General features: G+C 37.5%; 1 protein-coding gene across 1 annotated transcript in view; it reads left to right on the plus strand.

The window, feature by feature from the left end:
- ADAMTS20 (ADAM metallopeptidase with thrombospondin type 1 motif 20) overlaps positions 1-19494 on the plus strand; it is a 198254-nt gene that overhangs the window by 144426 nt on the left and 34334 nt on the right. Inside the window, exons 29-32 of the mRNA XM_068971096.1 lie at positions 1047-1214; positions 10373-10546; positions 10622-10792; positions 18458-18658. Coding sequence (XP_068827197.1) covers positions 1047-1214; positions 10373-10546; positions 10622-10792; positions 18458-18658 — 714 coding nt within the window. The remainder of the gene's footprint in view (positions 1-1046; positions 1215-10372; positions 10547-10621; positions 10793-18457; positions 18659-19494) is intronic.

The following is a 19494-nucleotide window of genomic DNA, read 5'->3' on the forward strand; positions in this document are numbered from 1 at the left end:
ATTCCATATGCTTTATCTCATGTTTATCTTCATAATAAACCAGTAATATGGTGAAATTATCATCTTTATAATGAAGAAACCGAGGCTTGGACAAGGGGTGAAATATGCCTAACGTCACCCAGCTAGTAAGTGGCAGAGCTGGTATTTAATGCCAGAGCTCCAGCTCTGCTCCTCTGCACTGACTTCACTCATGAAATGGTAACTGGTTGAAAACTGAAGCCAAATTATTTTTGACCTGTATCTTTACAGAGATTTTAGTTTTCTGCTAAATATTTTGGAGGGTTTGTGTTGGAATGATACCATTGCCAGATTGATTAAGAAAAAAAAAAAACCTCAACTGAATCATGCTTACAAAAAATAAATTTGGAGGATTTCCCTGGTGGTCCAGTGGTTAAGAATCTGTCTTCCAATGCAGCAGATGCAGGTTCAATCCCTGGTCGTGGGACTAAGATCGACCTGCTATGAAACAACTAAGCCCTCTTGCCGTAACTGGAGAGTTGTGTGCTGTAACTAGAGTCTGTGTACTGCAATGAAAGAACCCAATGCTGCCAAATAAATTAATGTATTGAAAAAAGATTTTCTGCTTTCTCATATTTTCCTACATTGAGAGGTTTTTTTTTTTTTTTTTTTTTTTAACATTCGAAGCATAGTTTGCACTGTGGCAAGACATATAGGGTTAAAAATAGATTAGGCCATGACCGTACAAAATTGAAAGCAAGTTTTTTATTAGAATATGTGTGGTAACAGGAGTTAGTTGCAGATAGTCTTTAACTTTAAAGGAGCTAAAGCATTTATGTGCCAGAAGAGTGCTTGGTGTATGGTAGATAATCAATACTTTTTATAAAATACATGGTTACCTTATGATACCAACATTGATTTATGGTCTAGGGCAGACTGGCAAATTTTAAATTCTCTCCTTAGAAATATCAAAGTATAATTTGATGAAAATATCAAAGCAATGATGTTTTGATTGTTTCATTTCCTGCTTCTTATAGATAAATCAGTCAAGGTAAAATGAATCAAGTGCATTCATATTTATCTTCCAGTGCTCAGCTTCCTGTGGTAAAGGTTTAAAATACCGTGAGGTGCTTTGCATTGACCAATTCCACAGAAAATTAGAAGAAAAATATTGCAGTCATCTACAGAAACCTCGAACACATAAAGCTTGTAGATCTGTCCAATGCCCTTCATGGAAAGCCAACAGATGGAAGGAGGTATGTAAGGTGTTTTATGGTTATATACGTATGTTTGCATTTAAAAAGAAAATCTTAATTCATTCTGCATGCTTTCAATAACCTTGAAACTTTTATGCCACTAAATGTATTTTATTCTATTACCCTTTTTTTTTCACACTATGCTCTGAATTGGTATTATACAGTGTTAACACATTTGCTAAGTTCATAGTTTAATAACAAATTAGTCTTGATTATTTTGGAGGCTATAAACTTTACAAGAAATTCTGTTACTGAATACTAGGGAGGCTACCAATGATTATAACATTATTCCAGGTGGTCTAACAGTAAAATACAAAAGTTGAGGTATTTAATAACTGCCTTGTTACCACACTGAAGTCTTGGATTTGAGCTAAGGTCTATGGGGTCGCACAGAGTTGGACACGACTGAAGGGACTTAGCAGCAGCAGCAGCAGCAGCAACTTGGAAAAGGGACTGGTAAGTTCCACATGGATCGTAATTGGAGATGGTTTAAAAGTTAGGGACATGACAGAACCAGGGAGCCTGGCTAGTCTAAAGCCAGAGTGGACAGACTTGGAAAGACTCAGCAAAAACAAAGCTTATACTGAGAAGAGAACAGGGCTAAGAAGTCAGGTTATAGAAGAAGGCTGATGGATACTTGCTTTGGCACACTCAGAGAGGTAAACTCCAAATCTAAACTTGGAAAGGCAATAGTAAACTCCAAATCTAAACTTGGAAAGGCATATATTTGAATGTGGTTGTTCAGCAAAGACCAGCGTGGGTAATAGTAAAGAGGAGAAAAACATAAATGAGGCCAGAAATGTTAACCAGAATAATTTCCTGAGGCTTGATGTCAGTGGGGCTAAGCTTTCTCAAAGCTACCTGGCTGCTTGCTGCCGTATCTCAGGGTATGTATCCGTCTCTTAAAAGAGCTAGTCCTGCCATGGGAAAAAGAAACCCATCTTCTGCTGATGAAACTTCCTTGTCTTTGTCTGATGTAGGAGCTACATTAAGAAGATAGGGGCTCAGACAGGAGCTGGAAGTGGGCTTCCCCTGGGCCCCTAAATTTTATCCTTCACTCCTTGAGATTGGAGCTTCCCAGGTGGTGCTACTGGAAAAGAATCCACCTGTTAATGCAGGAGACTCAAGAGATATGGGTTCAATTCCTGAGTTGGGAAGATTGCCCTGGAGGAGGGCATGGCAACCCACTCCAGTATTCTTACCTGGAAAATCCAAGGATAGAGGAGTCTGGTGGGCTACAGTCCATGGGGTTGCAAAGAATCGGACACGACTGAAGTGACTGAACACATACACACAGTAAATGAAATTATTTTTCATGATTTAGCAGAGACCATGATTTTAAAGATTTCACATTAATCTGTTCTATTTAGTGAATGCCACTAATACCCACTAAGTTGTTCAAGAAAGAAACACTGGGTCTATCCTGTTTCCCTTGACCCCACAGTTAGTTATTCCCTGCTGCTGCTGCTGCTAAGTCGCTTCAGTCATGTCCGACCCTGTGCGACCCCATAGATGGCAGCCCACCAGGCTCCCCCGTCCCTGGGATTCTCCAGGCAAGAAGACTGGAGTGGGTTGCCATTTCCTTCTGCAATGCATGAAAGTGAAAAGTGAAAGTGAAGTCGCTCAGTCGTGTCCGACTCTTCTCGACCCCATGGACTGCAGCCCACCAGGCTCCTCCGTCCATGGGATTTTCTAGCCCTAGCTTCTCTCAGTTCTTCCATCAGAGTCACTCTTGAGTCTCCATGGCAATCACCCCAGTCTAGTTCATCATCATCTGTTTCTAGGTGACCTCATAACATATATTTTTGCCATTATTTACTTACATATGGTATGAGCTCTGGAAGAAGTCTTAATTCTTCTATGACTTAGTTTAAAGTCTTGGTGAGTGCGTGCTCAGTTGTGTCCGACTCCTTGCAACCCCATGGACTGTAGCCCACTCGGCTCCTCTGTCCATGGGTGTTTTCAGGCAAAAATACTGGCCTGGGCTGCCATTTCCTCCTCCTGGGGATCTTCCCAATCCAGGGATTGAGCCTGTGTCTCCTGTGTTTCCTGCATTGGCAGGCAGATTCTTTACCACTTATCTAACCATGCCTATTTCTTCAGCATTATCACAGGCCTCGAAATCTTAGATACAATGGATATCTTGTTCACTAAGTGCCCAGCTTAGTACGGAGCTACATACTTCTTACTTTGAATTCTATAATTCAGTTGCAAAAAAATAAAAATAAAAAGGACCTGCCATCTGTTAATTTATACATTTGTCATGTTGTGGTTTTGCTTAAAGTAGGGGTAGGCTTTATTTTTTCTGGACCAAGATGTGGCAGGTAATGACAAAGCAGCTTTCCACTGGAAAAGTAAACATTCCAAAGGCCCTGCACCCAGCACATGGCAGAAACCTTTCAATTCTGACGTCAGGTGGGAGATGCTGGGGGATGGGAGTGGGAGAGACTCCCCTTTTGGCCACCAGTAGCCCTGGTGATCCGCAGGACCCTTTCACTGCCTTGCAGTGGCTGTGGTTGCTATTCAGGAGGGACTCTTCCTGACCCTTGACCTCCAGTCCCACAAAAGTAAATCAATCACTGGTGCTAACAACTTGGTGTTGGCTTGCCACCAAGTCTGAAATTATATAAGATTCACTAAAGGAACATATTCCAGGGATTGTAAGATACAGATATGAATATGTAAAGACTATAAAAAACACAGATGCTTTTGTACAGTCAACCTTCTTCTCTTTGAATTGGTTTTCCTTGTCATAGAAATTAGCTTCATACACCCACATAGAACCCAAAACTCTGCCAGAAACAAATGACCACTTGTGAAGTCGTTGGTTTTTGATTTATTCTATAAAAAGTACCCACGTGGAGTTAACGATCACAGGCTGTCGCTGCACTACATATAATAATATATTTAGCAGAAGCGTAATTTCAGAGGTAGTTAAGAGATAATCACTGGTTGCTACTTTGTTCTGGCTGCATAAATTGTAACATTGCTTTAATAGCACTCACTAGAAAATAATTTTGTTTTATTATTACTTTACATTATACCTCTAATGGAAAGATTTGTTTGGCAAATTGTGACCACAGAGGTGCTCAATGAGTTTTGAAGTTAACACTTCTGAGTTGGTATTTGATATCATTTTTTTAATGAAGATTTAGTAATGCATTTTAATGACTGCAACCAAACAGGAACAAACATAACTGCATAGAGTTCTTTGTCTCCTGGGTCCAGATGTATGCCATTAGATGTAACAGAAATACTAGAATCATTTAAAAAGGAAAAAAAAAAAAAAAAAGAGCTCATCCTTTCCTTTCTGGAACCAGACATTTTTTATTTATGTTTTCACCTAATTTTACCCATTTGAGACTACCAGCTTTACTTATAAATTCAAGTTTTTAAGGCTAGACTGGTGTTAGATTCCTCATGTCTCATGCTTAGTTCAGTGCCATTCAAACGTAGTTTACATGCTCAGAAAAGAGTTGTTCAGAATTCTCCCCTCCCCTTGATCAAGGGAAACCTGCTGGACAGCTTAGAAAGGACCTAATCTCAGGCCTTGCTATTGAACCAAAAGGCTTGTGACTACAGTCACTTACTTGGTTCCCCTTCTTAGAGACCCATCATTTTCTTTCTAGTATTTTAAGATCAGAGCTGGAACCAAAGGTGATACGAGTTCCAAAAATCTCATAGATCTATTGGTTAGTGCCCCCTTTCCCAAACCCTCTGATCTGGAAAAAACTTTTTTGGAAACTATCTGCTAAATGCTGGCATGTTTAAGTGATTTGGTATTTCTGTAATTCCATATTTTATATATTTCCAACATACACACCCACGCATATATGTATATAGTCATACTTGAAAAATTCCCACTGTATACATATATATCTTTTATAATCTACAAAGATAGTGAACCTTAAGCTCCCATGGGCCCCTTATCTCTATACCCAGGTTGAGTGTTTCTTCTGGGAAGACAGCTTGGAGCCCAAGGTGAAGGAGGATGTCTCTTTGCTCTGGGAATGGGTGAATATGCTTCTCAATCTTTTCTAGCTAGTGCCAGCAATTCTGTTTTTGCATTTGTATGCTGCCTGTGAAATCTCTTCCTTTATCATCTTTCTTGATACTTAAGACAGTCTGTCTTTGAGTGGGCTGAGATGACTAATACTCTTTGGTTTGAGGCGTGTGTGGAGAAATTTTTCAAGGCAGCGATGATTGTATCTCTGTAACAAAAGTGAAAAAATGGGACTAGGAAGGAAGCAGCAAGGGTCAGTGACCTCCTAACACTGTGTGAGAGACTTCTGTATTCCTCACAGTTGTAGGGATTATTCATTATGTATATGAGGAAACAAGGCTTAAATGGTTTAAGTAGCTTGTGCAGGTCACTGGCAGGAAGTGATAGGGAGAGGGGTGAGCATTTGAATACTGGTCTGAGTTTTCCCTACTGTAATTGCTGCCATAATTATTTTTATCATTTTATATTAGCTTGCCTTTATATTTTCTTAGCAACATCTTTTGCTCCTCTTACAAAGCACCTAAAGTCAACAATGGCAGAATGTCACTGGGCTACACATAATGTATTCAAGAGAAATGTAATTTCTATGTTGTGTTGAGTTCATTACAGGCTTATTTATATATAAAAAAAGTCTATAGCATCAATTTAAGGTATACATGGATGTCACACATCATAGGTAAATAATTGAAGGTTCTATTGATCATGTATTAAATCACCAGCAACATATTAGATTACAGTAATAGATGAAGTGTTCATATCTTTGCAGTAATAAATTCTGCTCAGATTTTTGGAATAGTACCTATTCTGAGACCCACCCTAAAAGAAAAGTCTTGGCAAATTACCAAATCCCCAGAGAAGCACAATTGAATTGTAACTATTCTGTATAAGTTTCATTGTATTCTGTTGCAAGCAGGAAAAGCCCTGATTATTAGTGGCTTGAACTCAAAGACATTTATTCTTTACATAATAAAATCAGAAAGTCACTAGATTTAAGTTAGATTCAGGAGTTCTACAATGGCAAGGGTGCTGGATTGTCATTTCTGTAGTTCTGTTGATCAACTGCTAAAGGTCGTAAAATAGCTGCCACAGTTCCAGGCCTCACATCTTTATACTTTCTCACATGGAAGTCAGTATGTATTTGTTCTATGTTGGTAGGGAGGACAGATTCTAAACAGTGGGTAAAAGATTAAGGAAGAATATTTCAGGTTAATATAGGAGAGAATTTGCTAACTTCAGAGTCAGCCAAACCAAAACCAGAATGCTTTTAGGATATAGTGAATGTATGAAGCTATGGAAGTCTGGATGGATTTGATGTTCATTCATTCACTACTGCTGTGAAATAGATTTCAGTGTTGAAGAGAAATTAGAATTAGATATTTCTAGAATCTTTTTTAACTCAAAATCCTCTACTGCTGCTCCAGTACTGATTCACTTGAAATAAAATATAGTTACAAATAACTGACTATAATAAAATCAAAATCTTATTCCATTAAAAAGAAATTATAAATAATGCATCAGGGAAGTAGCTTACTATTACATTTTAAATGATTGTTTATTAAATGACAGAGTGAATTAGCATTAATGAACCCATTTTGGCAAAGCATGTTTAACATTTCTTCATCTCTGTTCTGTAGTAGCTAACGTGGCTATTGTACCTGTGGATTGGCTAAAATTTATCTTCTATACTTCCACTGTCCAGGCTTGTGTTGGATGGACAGTTGTAGTGTATTTATGCATAAAGTAGGAAATTTGGCAGACTTTTCCTATCTGAATTAAATTATACAGTGGTGGTGAGTTAGTGCCTTAAATCAATTATTTGTGTCATACATGTAATAATGGCCTCAAATTGCCTTCATATGAGTTACTTGGATTTTTAAATAAAGACTACGTTTAACATGCTTATAAATGTGTGGCTGTATAAAGCTGTTGAATAAGGGTGCCTATTTTGGAGTTAGGGGTATACCTTGGGAGGTCATTCTAATAGTAATACATTGCTGGACTTATGAGTGAGTTATCATATCTTCACACCATTTACAACTGGAAGAGGAGCTGATGGGAAAAGGCCATAAATTCTCCTTTGGAAATGTTGGATTTGAGGTGCCTTTGACAAATCTACATAGAAAACATATGAAAATCTTGTCAATATATAAAAAAGTGTAAAAAGTAGAGTTAGTTGTTCAGCTGTGTCCAACTCTTTGCATTCCCGTGGACTGTAGCCCTCCAGGCTCCTCTGTCAATTGAATTCTCCAGGCAAGAATTATGGAGTGGGTTGCTATTCCAACTGAAGAGAACAGATTTAGAAATTATTGGTATATAGAAAAAATTGCTCAGAGAGACTTCAGAAGGTATAAAGAGAAGCAAGTTATAAACCTTGGGAAACACTAACATTTAAAGGCTAAACAAAGAAAATAGAGTCAATTAAGGACTCCAAGAGAAAAGTACCTGGAACCAGAGAGGATTGAAGCCAGAATGGCTCAACAGAACATGGTTAGTGGTGCTTAATGTGTCAGTGAGGTTAACTAAGAAAAGACATGAAAAGTTTTTGTTGGACTTGGCAGTCAGGGTTATTGATGATGCTAAGCTAAGAAATATTTCATTTAAGCAATGGATTCTCTTCTCTGTTCAAATCTGAAATATATCAGTTTACTCTTTTATATTCTTCTCTCTTAAAAAAAGAAAAGAAAAGAAAAGAAAAGCAAGCAGTAGTCCAATAGTCCAGTTTTTTCATTTTTTTGTTTGTTGGTTTGTTTCCTTTGAGGATGAGCTCCACAATAGTAGTTACTCGTGGCCTCAGTGGAGTCTTCTAAACCTGTGCTATGGTCAGTCAGGATCAATCAGCAACTTGGATTCTTGAATAACAGAATATTATATTTGTCTGACAACAGTTTTTATTAAGCTGTCTTTTGTGAATTTCTTTTTCAGGAATTTTTTTTTTCAGGTTTAGAGGTAGAAAGTTTTATAAATATAGTTTATATTTCTGTAATTATTGCTGGAAAATGTTTGCAGGAGTCTTATTTTATAGGCTAAACATTTTCACCAGAGGTTCAAATAAGCAAAACCACATCCCAACATCTTTGCCTGCTGAATATTGTACCCTGGACAAAATACACAAAATAATATGTGATTATTATCTGCATACAAAGGAGCCATGTCTTTTTTTTTTTTTTTTAACATTCAACAAGTTGGCAAAATTCAACTGCAAAAGCATTAATTGAGGGTTAGTATAAGTAACTGACAGGCTTCCCAAGTGGTGCCAGTGGTAAAGAACCAGCCTGCCAATGCAGAAGACATAAGAAACACATAAGAGTTCGATCCCTGGGTCGGGAAGTTCCCCTGGAGGAGGGCCTGGAGAATCCCAGGGACAGATGAGTCTGGTGGGCTATTGTCCATGGGATCATGAAGACTCAGACACAACTAAAGTGACTTAGCATGCATGTATAAGTAAGCTACGTAGATATGCAGAATATTCTCTGTAAGTTAAAAAATAATATAAAAATTCTCTTTTGAGTCCATGGTTGCTATTTACAGACACAACACAAAAAACTAAATTTAAAGGGGCCTCTAGAGTAAAACTGCTATAAGAATCTATTAGAGAAATTTGAATCTATCAAGTGAACTAAGTTTTTTAGCATTTGGGGCTTTAAAAGTTTTTTTAAGTTCATGATGAAACTATATTCTGCAGATAAATATTTACTGTTAGGAAAGAGAGATCAGTGACTCTGGGAATCTTGTATAAATAAAGACCTTAATGAAAAACCTGAATTTTTATCCTTACACTATCACAGTTGGGGACAATGATAAGGCCCCACATAACACTCAATATGACCTCCAATCCCTTCTGGAATAACAAAGAGTATAAAAACCAAGCTCACAAATTAAATAAATACCCTTAGACATTGTCCATACTTTATTACTGTTGGCATCACAGCTCTTGGTTGTGGTCAGGCTCTGTTGTTTTACGGCTTGGCCTTGTGGAGCTGAAAAAACCCTGAGAGGCTGCCAAGTCCTTCTCTGTTCCCTGGAGGCAGCACGAGGAGAGTCTGGAAAGGAGTGAGCTTAAATCTGCCTCACCAGTGACTCCAGTCAGCAGCTCAGGCAAAGACTTAACATCTTTGAGTCTCAGGACCTCAGTCTTGGTACTACCTTTGAAGATCTACTGTCAGGAATAAATGTGTGGAATGAGTTCTATGAAATTTTACAAACAATGCAAAATCTTCTTTTTGCAGATAAGGCAAATGAGACCTGGAGAGGTTAAGGCAAGGTTGCCTAGGTAAACTGTAAGTTGACGCAGTTTCCTCAAACACCTCTCTATTGAAATATAGTCATGAGTCAACAAATATTAGGACACCCATGCTACAGTACCTACTGTAGGTATAAAGATGAATAGAACCCAAACTTGGAAATTATTGTTGCTTTGAGGGAAATTATGCATACAGTGTAAGGATTTAAATAATTTTCAAAAGCAATGTAATAGTAGAATAGTTTGATTGAATGTTGTGGCAAATTTTGTAGATATTAAGCATGTTTAAGTCAGAAGAGAATTACCAATTTGGATGGAGTATCAGGTCATAGTTTCTATATGACTTGAATAAATATTGCAAAATAAAGAACATCTATTTGTGTATTTGAATAGCTGCTCCAGACAAGACGATGTTAAAAAATACTCACTGCATATATTTTCTTATTCGTGATATAATATCAGGCTATGTTAAAAGAGACAAGAAAATAGGTCATGACTCTATTTTGTGATTTTTACATAATTTTATATTTGTTAGTTGATTATGGAGAAGGCAATGGCACCCTACTCCAGTACTCTTGCCTGGAAAATCCCATGGACGGAGGAGCGTGGTAGACTGCAGTCCATGCGGTCGCTAAGAGTCAGGCACGACTGAGCAACTTCACTTTCACTTTTCACTTTCATGAATTGGAGAAGGAAATGGCAACCCACTCCAGTGTTCTTGCCTGGAAAATCCCAGGGACGGGGAGCCTGGTGGGCTGCCGTCTATGGGGTCGCACAAAGTCGGACACGACTGAAGCGACTTAGCAGCAGCAGCAGCAGCAGCAGCAGCAGCAGCAGCAGCAGCAGCAGCAGCAGCAGCAGCAGCAGCAGCAGCAGCAGCAGTTGATTATTCAAATCGTTTGGGCTTCTTCACAGTGCTCTGTGACCTGCGGCTCCGGAGTTCAGCAGAGGGATGTGTACTGCAGACTCAGAGGAGTTGGTCGGGTGGCGGAAGAAAAGTGTGATCCATCCACGCGGCCTTATTTTCAGAGAGAGTGTTGGCATCGGGACTGCATACAGTACCACTGGGCGGCAGGAGAGTGGTTGGATGTGAGTATTGTCGAGTAAACTTTCACACAGCCGTTCAGTGAGAGAGTGTCCTTCATTTCATCATTGTGTTTCTAGTGCTCAGTATCGTGTAAGAAAAGAGAGACATATCGGCAAGTGAAGTGCATGGATGCACAAAACATTCAAGTGAGTGAGAGTTTCTGTGACCTCGCGACCAGACCCCTCGCGGTGAAAAAGTGCAGAAACTCTCCCTGCAAGTATATCGTGGTAACAGGAGACTCATCCCAGGTAAGGCAAAGAAAGGAAGTTGAGGACTTTCACTCTTAGAAAGTAAAATTGAGTCTCAAATTTGATACAGTTGAAACTGGGTCTGAATTTGAACATGGGAGCAGGTAATAGTGTGTATATTAACCTAAGGAATAAAAGCACTGGGAGATTAGATGGTGCAAATACAGGAATAGTGACATGCATGTTAAATTCTGGTGCATTTCTGAAGTGTCAAGCGGTGATAACTGTGAAACCAACTACCAGGAACAGTTTGGCATCTGGACCTGCATAGTTGGCTGCTTAAAAAATTTTTTTTCTTCCAGTTTTATTTAGGTATAACTGACCCACAGCACTGTACAAGTTTAAGGTGTTAAAAAAAAAAAAAAAGTTTAAGGTGTATATATGAAGTATATACTTTATTTATTTATTTATGTGAAACTTAGATTGCTATCATATCTTGGATGTTGTAATTAATGGTGCTATGAATATTGGAGTGCATATATATTTTTGAGTTAGTGTTTTCATTTTCTTCAGAAAAATATCCAGAATTGGAATTGCTGAATCATATGGTAATTCTACTTACAATTTTTTGAGGAAGCTCTATAATATTTTCCACAGTGAATGTACCAATTTATATCTCCACCAGAAGTGCCATGGGGGTTACCTTTTTTCCACATCCTTGCCAACACTTGTTTTTTTTTTTTTTAAATCTTTTTGATTATAGCCATTCTGACAAGTATGAGGTGATATCATGGTTTTGATTTGAATTTCCTTGATGATTAAAAATGCTGAACATTTTTTCATGTGTCTGTTGGCCATCTGTATGTCTTCCTTGGAAAAGTGTCTATTCAGAGTCTCTGCCCATTTTTTAGCTGGACTGTTTGCTTTTATTTATTTATTTTTATGATACTGAGTTGTGTAAGCTTATTTATTTTCTTATCAGGTACACTTTTGCAAATATATTGTCCCATTCAGTAGGGTGCCTTTTCATGTTTTTGATAGTTTCCTTAGCTATGTAAAAGATTTTTAATGTGCTGAGGACCCATTTGTTTGCTTTTGCTTTTGTTACCCTTGCTTAAGGAGATGGATACAAAAAAAAGAAAAAACATTGCTAAGCCTGGTGTGAAAGAATATATTACTTATGTTTTCTTCTGGTAGTTTTATGGTTTCAGGTACTATATTTAAATCTCTAGTCATTTTAAGTTTATTTGTGTATAAGCTGTAAGAAAGTTGTCCAGTTTCATTCTTTTGCATGTAGCTGTCCAGTTTCCCCAATGCCATTTATTGATAAGACTGTCTATTCTCCGTTGTATATTCTTAGCTTTTTTGTTGTTTGATTGATCACATAAGCATAGATTTATCTGGGGGCTTTCTGTTCTGTACCATTCATGTATGTGTCTGTTTTTTTATGTCAGTATCATAGAGTTTTGATTACTATAGCTTTATAATATAGTTTGAAAGCAGAGTTTGGTACCTCCAACTTTTTTTTTTCCTCAAAATTGCTATAGCTATTACAGGCATTTAATGATTCAATTCAAATTTTAGGATTCTTTGTTCTACTTCTGTGAAAAATTCCACTGATATTTTGATAGAGATTGCATTACATCTGTAGATGGCTTTGTGTAGTATGGGCACTTTAACATATTAGTTCTTCCAGTCCAAATGCACATTTATATCTTTCTGTTTATATGTGTCTTATTCTGCTTATTTCACCAATGTTTTATAGTTTGCAAAGTATAGGTCTTTCACTTCACTGGTTAAATGTAGTCCTAGATATTTTATTCTTTTAAAGGAGGCTATAAATGGAATGGGTACTCTTTCTGCCCCCTTCTGATGCCTATGTCAGAAGTTTTCTCTATTTCCTTTATACTTTAATAGAACTTTATTACACAAAAACTCTGAGTGATCAAGCCTCGTCTCTGGCCCCGGATTAAATTCTTCTCCTCTGGAGGCCAAGAATTCCGGCATCTTTGTGTGGTTCAGCAACAACCTTCATCTTGGGGGCTTGTCCGAGATTCTTAAGGACAAGACGGGAGCTAACAATTCCAGCCTCACTCCTTTGAACTGTATCCTGAAAAACTGGGATAGATTTGATCCCCAGGGCTTAAAGAAGACACACCTAGTCTTCCTATGTGATACTGCATGGCCACGGTATCCACTGGAGGATGGTGTTGGTAGCCGATTGGCGGGTCTCTTAAGTATAATACTGTTTTACAACTAGACCGGTTCTGTAGAAAACAAGGGAAATGGGCAGAAGTAGTATATGTGTCAAAAAAGGCAATAACACCCCACTCCAGTACTCTTGCCTGGAAAATCACCCGAGGAGGAGCTTGGTAAGCTGCAGTCCATGGGGTCGCGGAGAGTCAGACACAACTGAGCAACTTTACTTTCACTTTTCACTTTCAAGCATTGGAGAAGGAAATGGCAAGAATCCCAGGGACGGGGGAGCCTAGTGGGCTGCCGTCTATGGAGTCGCACAGAGTTGGACACGACTGAAGCTACTTAGCAGCATAAACGGAACTAAAATTGTTTTTCTCTTTATGACAGTCCATTATTAATGTATAGAAATGCAATCGATTTCTGTACATTTATTTTGTATTCCACAACTTTACTGAATTTATTTATTAGTTCTAATAGCTTTTTTGGTGGCGCCTTCAGAGTTTTCTATATATAATATCTTGTCCTCTGCAAATGGTGAAAATTTTGCTTCTTCCTTTCCAATTTGAATTCATTTTATCTTTTTTTAAATCTGACCACTATGGTTATAACTTCTAAAACTATGTTGAATAAAAGTGATGAGTGGGGATTCTTGACTTGTTCCTGTTCTTAGAGGAAAAGTTTTCAACTTTTCATCATTAAGTGTGATGTTAGTTATGGGTTTATCATATATAATTTTTATTATTAATATATTTAGGTATGTTGCCTGTACTATTAAGATAATAATATGATTTTTATCCTTCATTTTCTTAATGTGGTGTATCATGAATGTTGACTAGTGGATATTGAAACAGCCTTGTATCCCTGGACTAAACTCCACTTGAATTTGGTTTGCTAATATTTTGTTGAGGATTTTTACATCTGTGTTCATCAGTGATATTGATCTGTATTTGTGTGTATGTATGTATATGTGTGTGTATGTGTGATTATTTGTCTAGTTTTTGTAAGTTTTGGTATCAAGGTAATGCTGGCCTTGTAGAATGAATTGGAAAGTGTTCCTTCATCAATTTGGGGGGATATTTTGAATAGATAGATGTTAACTTTTCTCTAAATGTTTGGTAGGATTTACCTGTGAAGCAGTCTGGTCCTGGATTGTTGTTTATTAAGAGTTGCTTTACTACTGATATAATTGCATTACTGGTAATCAGTCTGTTCATATATTTTGTTTTTTCCTGGTTCAGTTTTGGGAGACTGTACATTTCTAGAAATTTATCCATTTATCCATCCATGTCTTCTAGGTTGTCTAATTAGTTGGTATATAATTGTTTGCAGTAATCTTTTATGATACTTGTATTTCTGTGATGTCAGTTGTAAATTTTCATCCTGTGTTTTCATTTTCTTAGTATCTTTTTACATACAAATGTATTTAATTTGATGAAGTCATATTTATTTTTGTTTACTTATACTTTAGGTATCTTATCTAAGAAAATAAGGTTACAAAGCTTATATTTTCTTCTAAGAATTTTATAACTTTAGCTGTTACGTTTAGGTCTGTGATCCACTTTGTATTATATTTTTGTATATGATGTAAAGTGGGATCCAACTTTATCCTTTTGCATGTGGCTATCCAGATATTTCAACACAGTTTTTGGAAAAATTATTCTTTCTGCATTGAATTATCTGTTATTGAAGAGTTATTTCTGAACTCTCAATTCAGTTACCTGACTTATGTGTCTATCCTTATATTGGTTCCACATAATCATGATTTTATAGTAAGGTAGTTTTATAGTAAGTTTTGAAATCAGGAACTGGAGGGAACAAATTTTGCTTTTCTTTTTCAAGATTATTTGCTTATGCTGTGTCCCTTACATTCATATGTAAATTTCAGGATCAGCTTGTCACATTGTATGTACACTTCAGCATCATTGAATCATGATCAAGTGAGGAATATTGCCATCTTAATTGTGTCTTCTAATCCACGAATATGACCTTTCCATTTATTTAGGATTTATTAATTTTTTTCAAAGATGTTTTAAATTTTATAATTTTCATTGTGCAGACCTTACACTTCTGTGGTTAATTTTGTTCCTAAGAATTTTATTAATTTTTTATGCTTCTGAAAATGGAATTGTACTCTTTTCATTTTCTGCTTATCTATTTATAATGTGCAGAAATATAATTAATTTTTGTATGTCAAAACACATTTATGGAGGCCAGTTCTTTTTTTATTTTTGTACAGATTACTTTTCTATATGCAGAAATATATCATTTGCAAATTCAGGTAGTTTTACTTCTTCCTTTAAATATGGATGCTTTTTACTTCTTTTTCTTGCCTAGTTTCCCTGGCTAGAAACTCCAAATCTGTTGAGTAGAAGTGGTAAAAATAGACACCTTCCTCGGAAAATTTTCTTTCAATTTTCATAATTAAATATGTTAGCTATGAATTTTTTTTATAGATTCTGTTATCATGTCCTTATATACCTAGTTTGCTTAGTGTTTATATCATAAAAATGTGTTAGATTTTGTTAAATGCTTTTTCTGCATCTATTGAGATACTTACATGGTCTTTGTATATGAGTCTCTTCCTATGATGCAGTCTACTGATTGATTTTCATGTATTGAAACAATCTTACATTCCTGGGATAAGTCTCACTTTGTCTTGATGTAAAATCCTTTTCATTTGCTTCTGGGATTGTTTTGTTAGTGTTTTGTTGAGCGTTTTGCATCTATATTCATAAGAGATATTGGTCTGTAGTATTTTTTCCTTGATATATCTTCATCTAGTTTTGGCATGAGGGAAATACTGGTCTCATTAAGAAGAGTTCTTTTCTATTCTGTGTTTTGAAAGTGTTTTGGAAGGGTTGGTGCTAATTCTTCTCTAAACATTTGGGGCAATTCACCAATGAAGCCTCTAGTCCTGGATTTTTGATCGTGTGAAATTTTTTGATTATTAATTCAACCTATTTACTTGTTTATGGGTCTACATGGATTTCTGTACATGTTCTCCCATCTCCCCATAGTTTGTTTACTGCTACTGTTGTTGTTTGTGACTTTTCTGAACTAGCTGTAAAGTCTGTTTTCTTTGTCACATGTGGTCATTAAAGTCTCTATGTGATTAGTTTAGTTTTAAACTTATGACTGGATAATTATTTTCTGAGTTATTTGGAACCAGTAATCTCCAGTCTTTGCCAAGGGGCTCTGTGTAATGTGTGAGCACCTTCAACAGACAATTGTTCCTTGACTTTACTTCCTGCTTATGCAGAACCTTGACATCAGTCAGGAGTGAGAGTGTAGGCACTTCTCAGTTATTTCCTAAGTTTGCAACAGCCCTGGATAAACTTGTGGATGTCCATGGCCTCCTAGTTGTTTATGACTCTGTTGGAGCCTTTAAAGCTCTGTGGACATTTCCAAACTTTTCCTTTTAAGCTTTTTTGGGTTGCCCATTGATTGCCTGCTTACCCACCTTCTATGGAAGTTGCAAAGTTAAACATAGCCTTTAATTGTGTCCAAAAATGCCCCCAAGGAGAAGGCTTTTAGCACTGGGCAAGTGCCGAGTAAAGTCAAATAAAGAGAGACTTGCAAGGGAGGTCTTTCAGAAAAGCAAAGAGTTCAAATAATGATAGTTTTCTGGAAATGAGGCTTAGACAGTTCAGTTCCTCTGGTGGCTTCCGGGCTTTTGCTCCTCACTATGTTTGCATAGGTATTGATTTTCAAGGCCACGATAGGGCTGAAGAGGGCTAATGGAAATAGGGCACCTAAAACATACAAAACTCTTCTTCCAAGATTTAGCTTTATTTCTTTAATAAATGCTTCCAGGATTGCTGCAAGCCTTTGGTTAGTTTACAGAGCTCGGAAAAAGCTGATTTTCACAAGTGTTGCCAGTTTTCTCGCTGCGTTTATAGAAGAGAACATTTTCAGACATCGTTGCTCTGCTATTTTCACTGATGTCACTCACCCCTCAGGGTCTTCTTTGATAGATGGATTTTTCTCATCATAGTTTATATTTTCCTGTCTCTTTCCCTGGAGAAGGAAATGGCAATCCACTCCAGGACTATTGCCTGGAAAATCCCATGGACAGAGGAGCCTGGTAAGCTACAGTCTATGGGGTCGCAAAGAGTCAGACACGACTGAGCGACTTCACTTTGCATGCTAGTTATTTTTTATTGTGACTTTTGATTTTTATTGTTGGCTACTGGATAGTTTTTATTCCTGTATCTGAATGTATATTTTGAACTTTGTTCCAGAATGTAGTTATTTTGTTTGTAAGCAGTTTGCACTTTTCTTATCTAGCTCTTACAGTTTTTCTATGTGAGACAGGTGTGTTGTGACTCTGGTCTTACATAAAAAAAAAATCCCAAAGGATTGTTTAGGCCTCCCCTGGTAGCTCAGATGGTAAAGAATCTGCCTGCAATGCAGGAGACCTAGGTTTGATCCCTGGGTCAGGAAGATCCCCTGGAGGAGGGCATGGCAAACCACTCCAGTATTCTTGCCTGGAGAATCCCATGGACAGAGGAACCTGGCGGGTTAAGTCCATGGGATCACAGAGTCAGACATGACTGAAGGGACTTAGCATGCTTGCACAGCACATTGTTTAGTCTAGGCTTAGCTATTCCCCTCTACTCTGCCACAAGACCCTTTTGAATACGGTACCTATTGCTGCATGTATATAAGGTTCTACAGTCTGAATGAAGGGAACTGACACTGTATCTGGTCCTGTGTGAGTGCCAGATACAGTGATTCATGAGTTTTTGATCAGTCCAACCTTGGCCTCAGTTGGCCTCACATGTTTACACTAGTCTGAACTCTGCTGTCCCATTGGGGTCCCTTTCCTTTTTTCAAAACCTGGGCACTCTCTCAATGCAGTAAGCTGGAGGAATTACAGGGTCACTTTGTTTTCATCCCCCAGGGATCACTATCCTTTATTGCCTAATATCCAGTGTCTTAAGAGCTATTGTTTTATATATTTTATCCAGGGGTTTCTGTTGTTTTAGGTTAGAAGGTAACTCTGTTCCTTGTTATTCCGTTCTTCAGGAGTCAGAAATCTATTTGCCCATTTTTGCTCTGGATCTTTCATTTATATCTAAATCACTTACCTATTCTAGTCAATGCTAATATACATCACATTGTGTGTATGAAGATAGATGTATGCTAAACTTATATAGAGTTACAAGTATGTTAAGACTAATAAATGTCCTCTATTTCAGTTAAGAACCATTGATGTTTCATTTTTCCAAATCTGTGCTTATCAGGAGATAACTTTTCATTCAGTTAAGCTATTCTTAAATATCAACAAGAAAAATAAACAAAGGAAAAAAGAACCCAAACGAGCAAAAAACATAGGCACTACAAATAGACAGTCTTGAATCTGGATCCTTTCCATTTACTGGGAAAGTTGCCTAATGTCTCTGAACCTTTGTTTACCCATCTGTAAATGAAGCTAATAAATAGGATTGTGTGGGGAAACCCTAAGCTGTGAACCCTTAAGTTTAAGGGCATCTTCTTCACCCCTTGTAACACTGTATTTTTCAGTGTGCAGGTAACTGTGGATTTAGTTATCGACAAAGGATTACATATTGCGTTGGGGTGCAATCTATGGAGAAACATAAACTTCATGAGCTATGGCCTATAGACTATCGAGTATGCCCTGTGCTGCCTTCCCCTCAGGTTTACAAATGCAATTTTAGGACCTGTTTGCATATGGCCACTTGGAAAGTTGGAAAATGGAGCAAGGTCAGTATGTAATTATGAATTTAGAATCTTATGAATGAGATTTTCTAGTTGTGGGGTACATGGGTATCTGCACATCTATCTAGATATCAGAGTTATATCATACCCCAATTTTCTAACAATCACTATGTCAGTTATTTGTGCAAATATCTAGTCTCTATGTTTCCTATAACTTGATTTATAACTAATCCTTGTGTCTCTTCCTCAGAGAGCCTGGCACAGTGGCTTGCATTTTGAGCAGATACTTAAGCAGTATTTTTTAGTTCAGTGAAAAAGTAAATAAATTTAACATATGAGTAATACAGGTTATTTGCACCCTGTTCCATTTTCAATTTAATTGACAGGAAGAAGGTAAATATTGCTATGCAAACTTAATATGTTCAGTTCAGTTCAGTCACTCAGTCGTGTCTAACTCGTTGCGACCCCATGAATTGCAGCACGCCAGGCCTCCCTGTCTATCACCAACTCCGAGAGTTTATTCAAAATCATGTCCATTGAGTCAGTGATGCCATCCAGCCATCTCATCCCCTTCTCCTCTTGCCCCCAATCCCTCCCAGCATCAGGGTCTTTTCCAATGAGTCAGTTCTTCACATGAGGTGGCCAAAGTATTGGAGTTTCAGCTTCAGCATCAATCCTTCCAATGAACACCCAGGACTGATCTCCTTCAGAATGGACTGGTTGGATCTCCTAATAGTCCAAGGGACTCTCAAAAGTCTTCTCTAGTACCACAGTTCAAAAGCATTAATTCTTCGGTGCTCAGCTTTCTTTATAGTCCAACTCTCACATGACCACTGGAAAAACCTTTGCCTTGACTAGACTGACCTTTGTTGGCAAAGTAA

The sequence above is a fragment of the Capricornis sumatraensis genome, chromosome 4, assembly GCF_032405125.1.
Source record: "Capricornis sumatraensis isolate serow.1 chromosome 4, serow.2, whole genome shotgun sequence".
Taxonomy (NCBI): domain Eukaryota; kingdom Metazoa; phylum Chordata; class Mammalia; order Artiodactyla; family Bovidae; genus Capricornis; species Capricornis sumatraensis.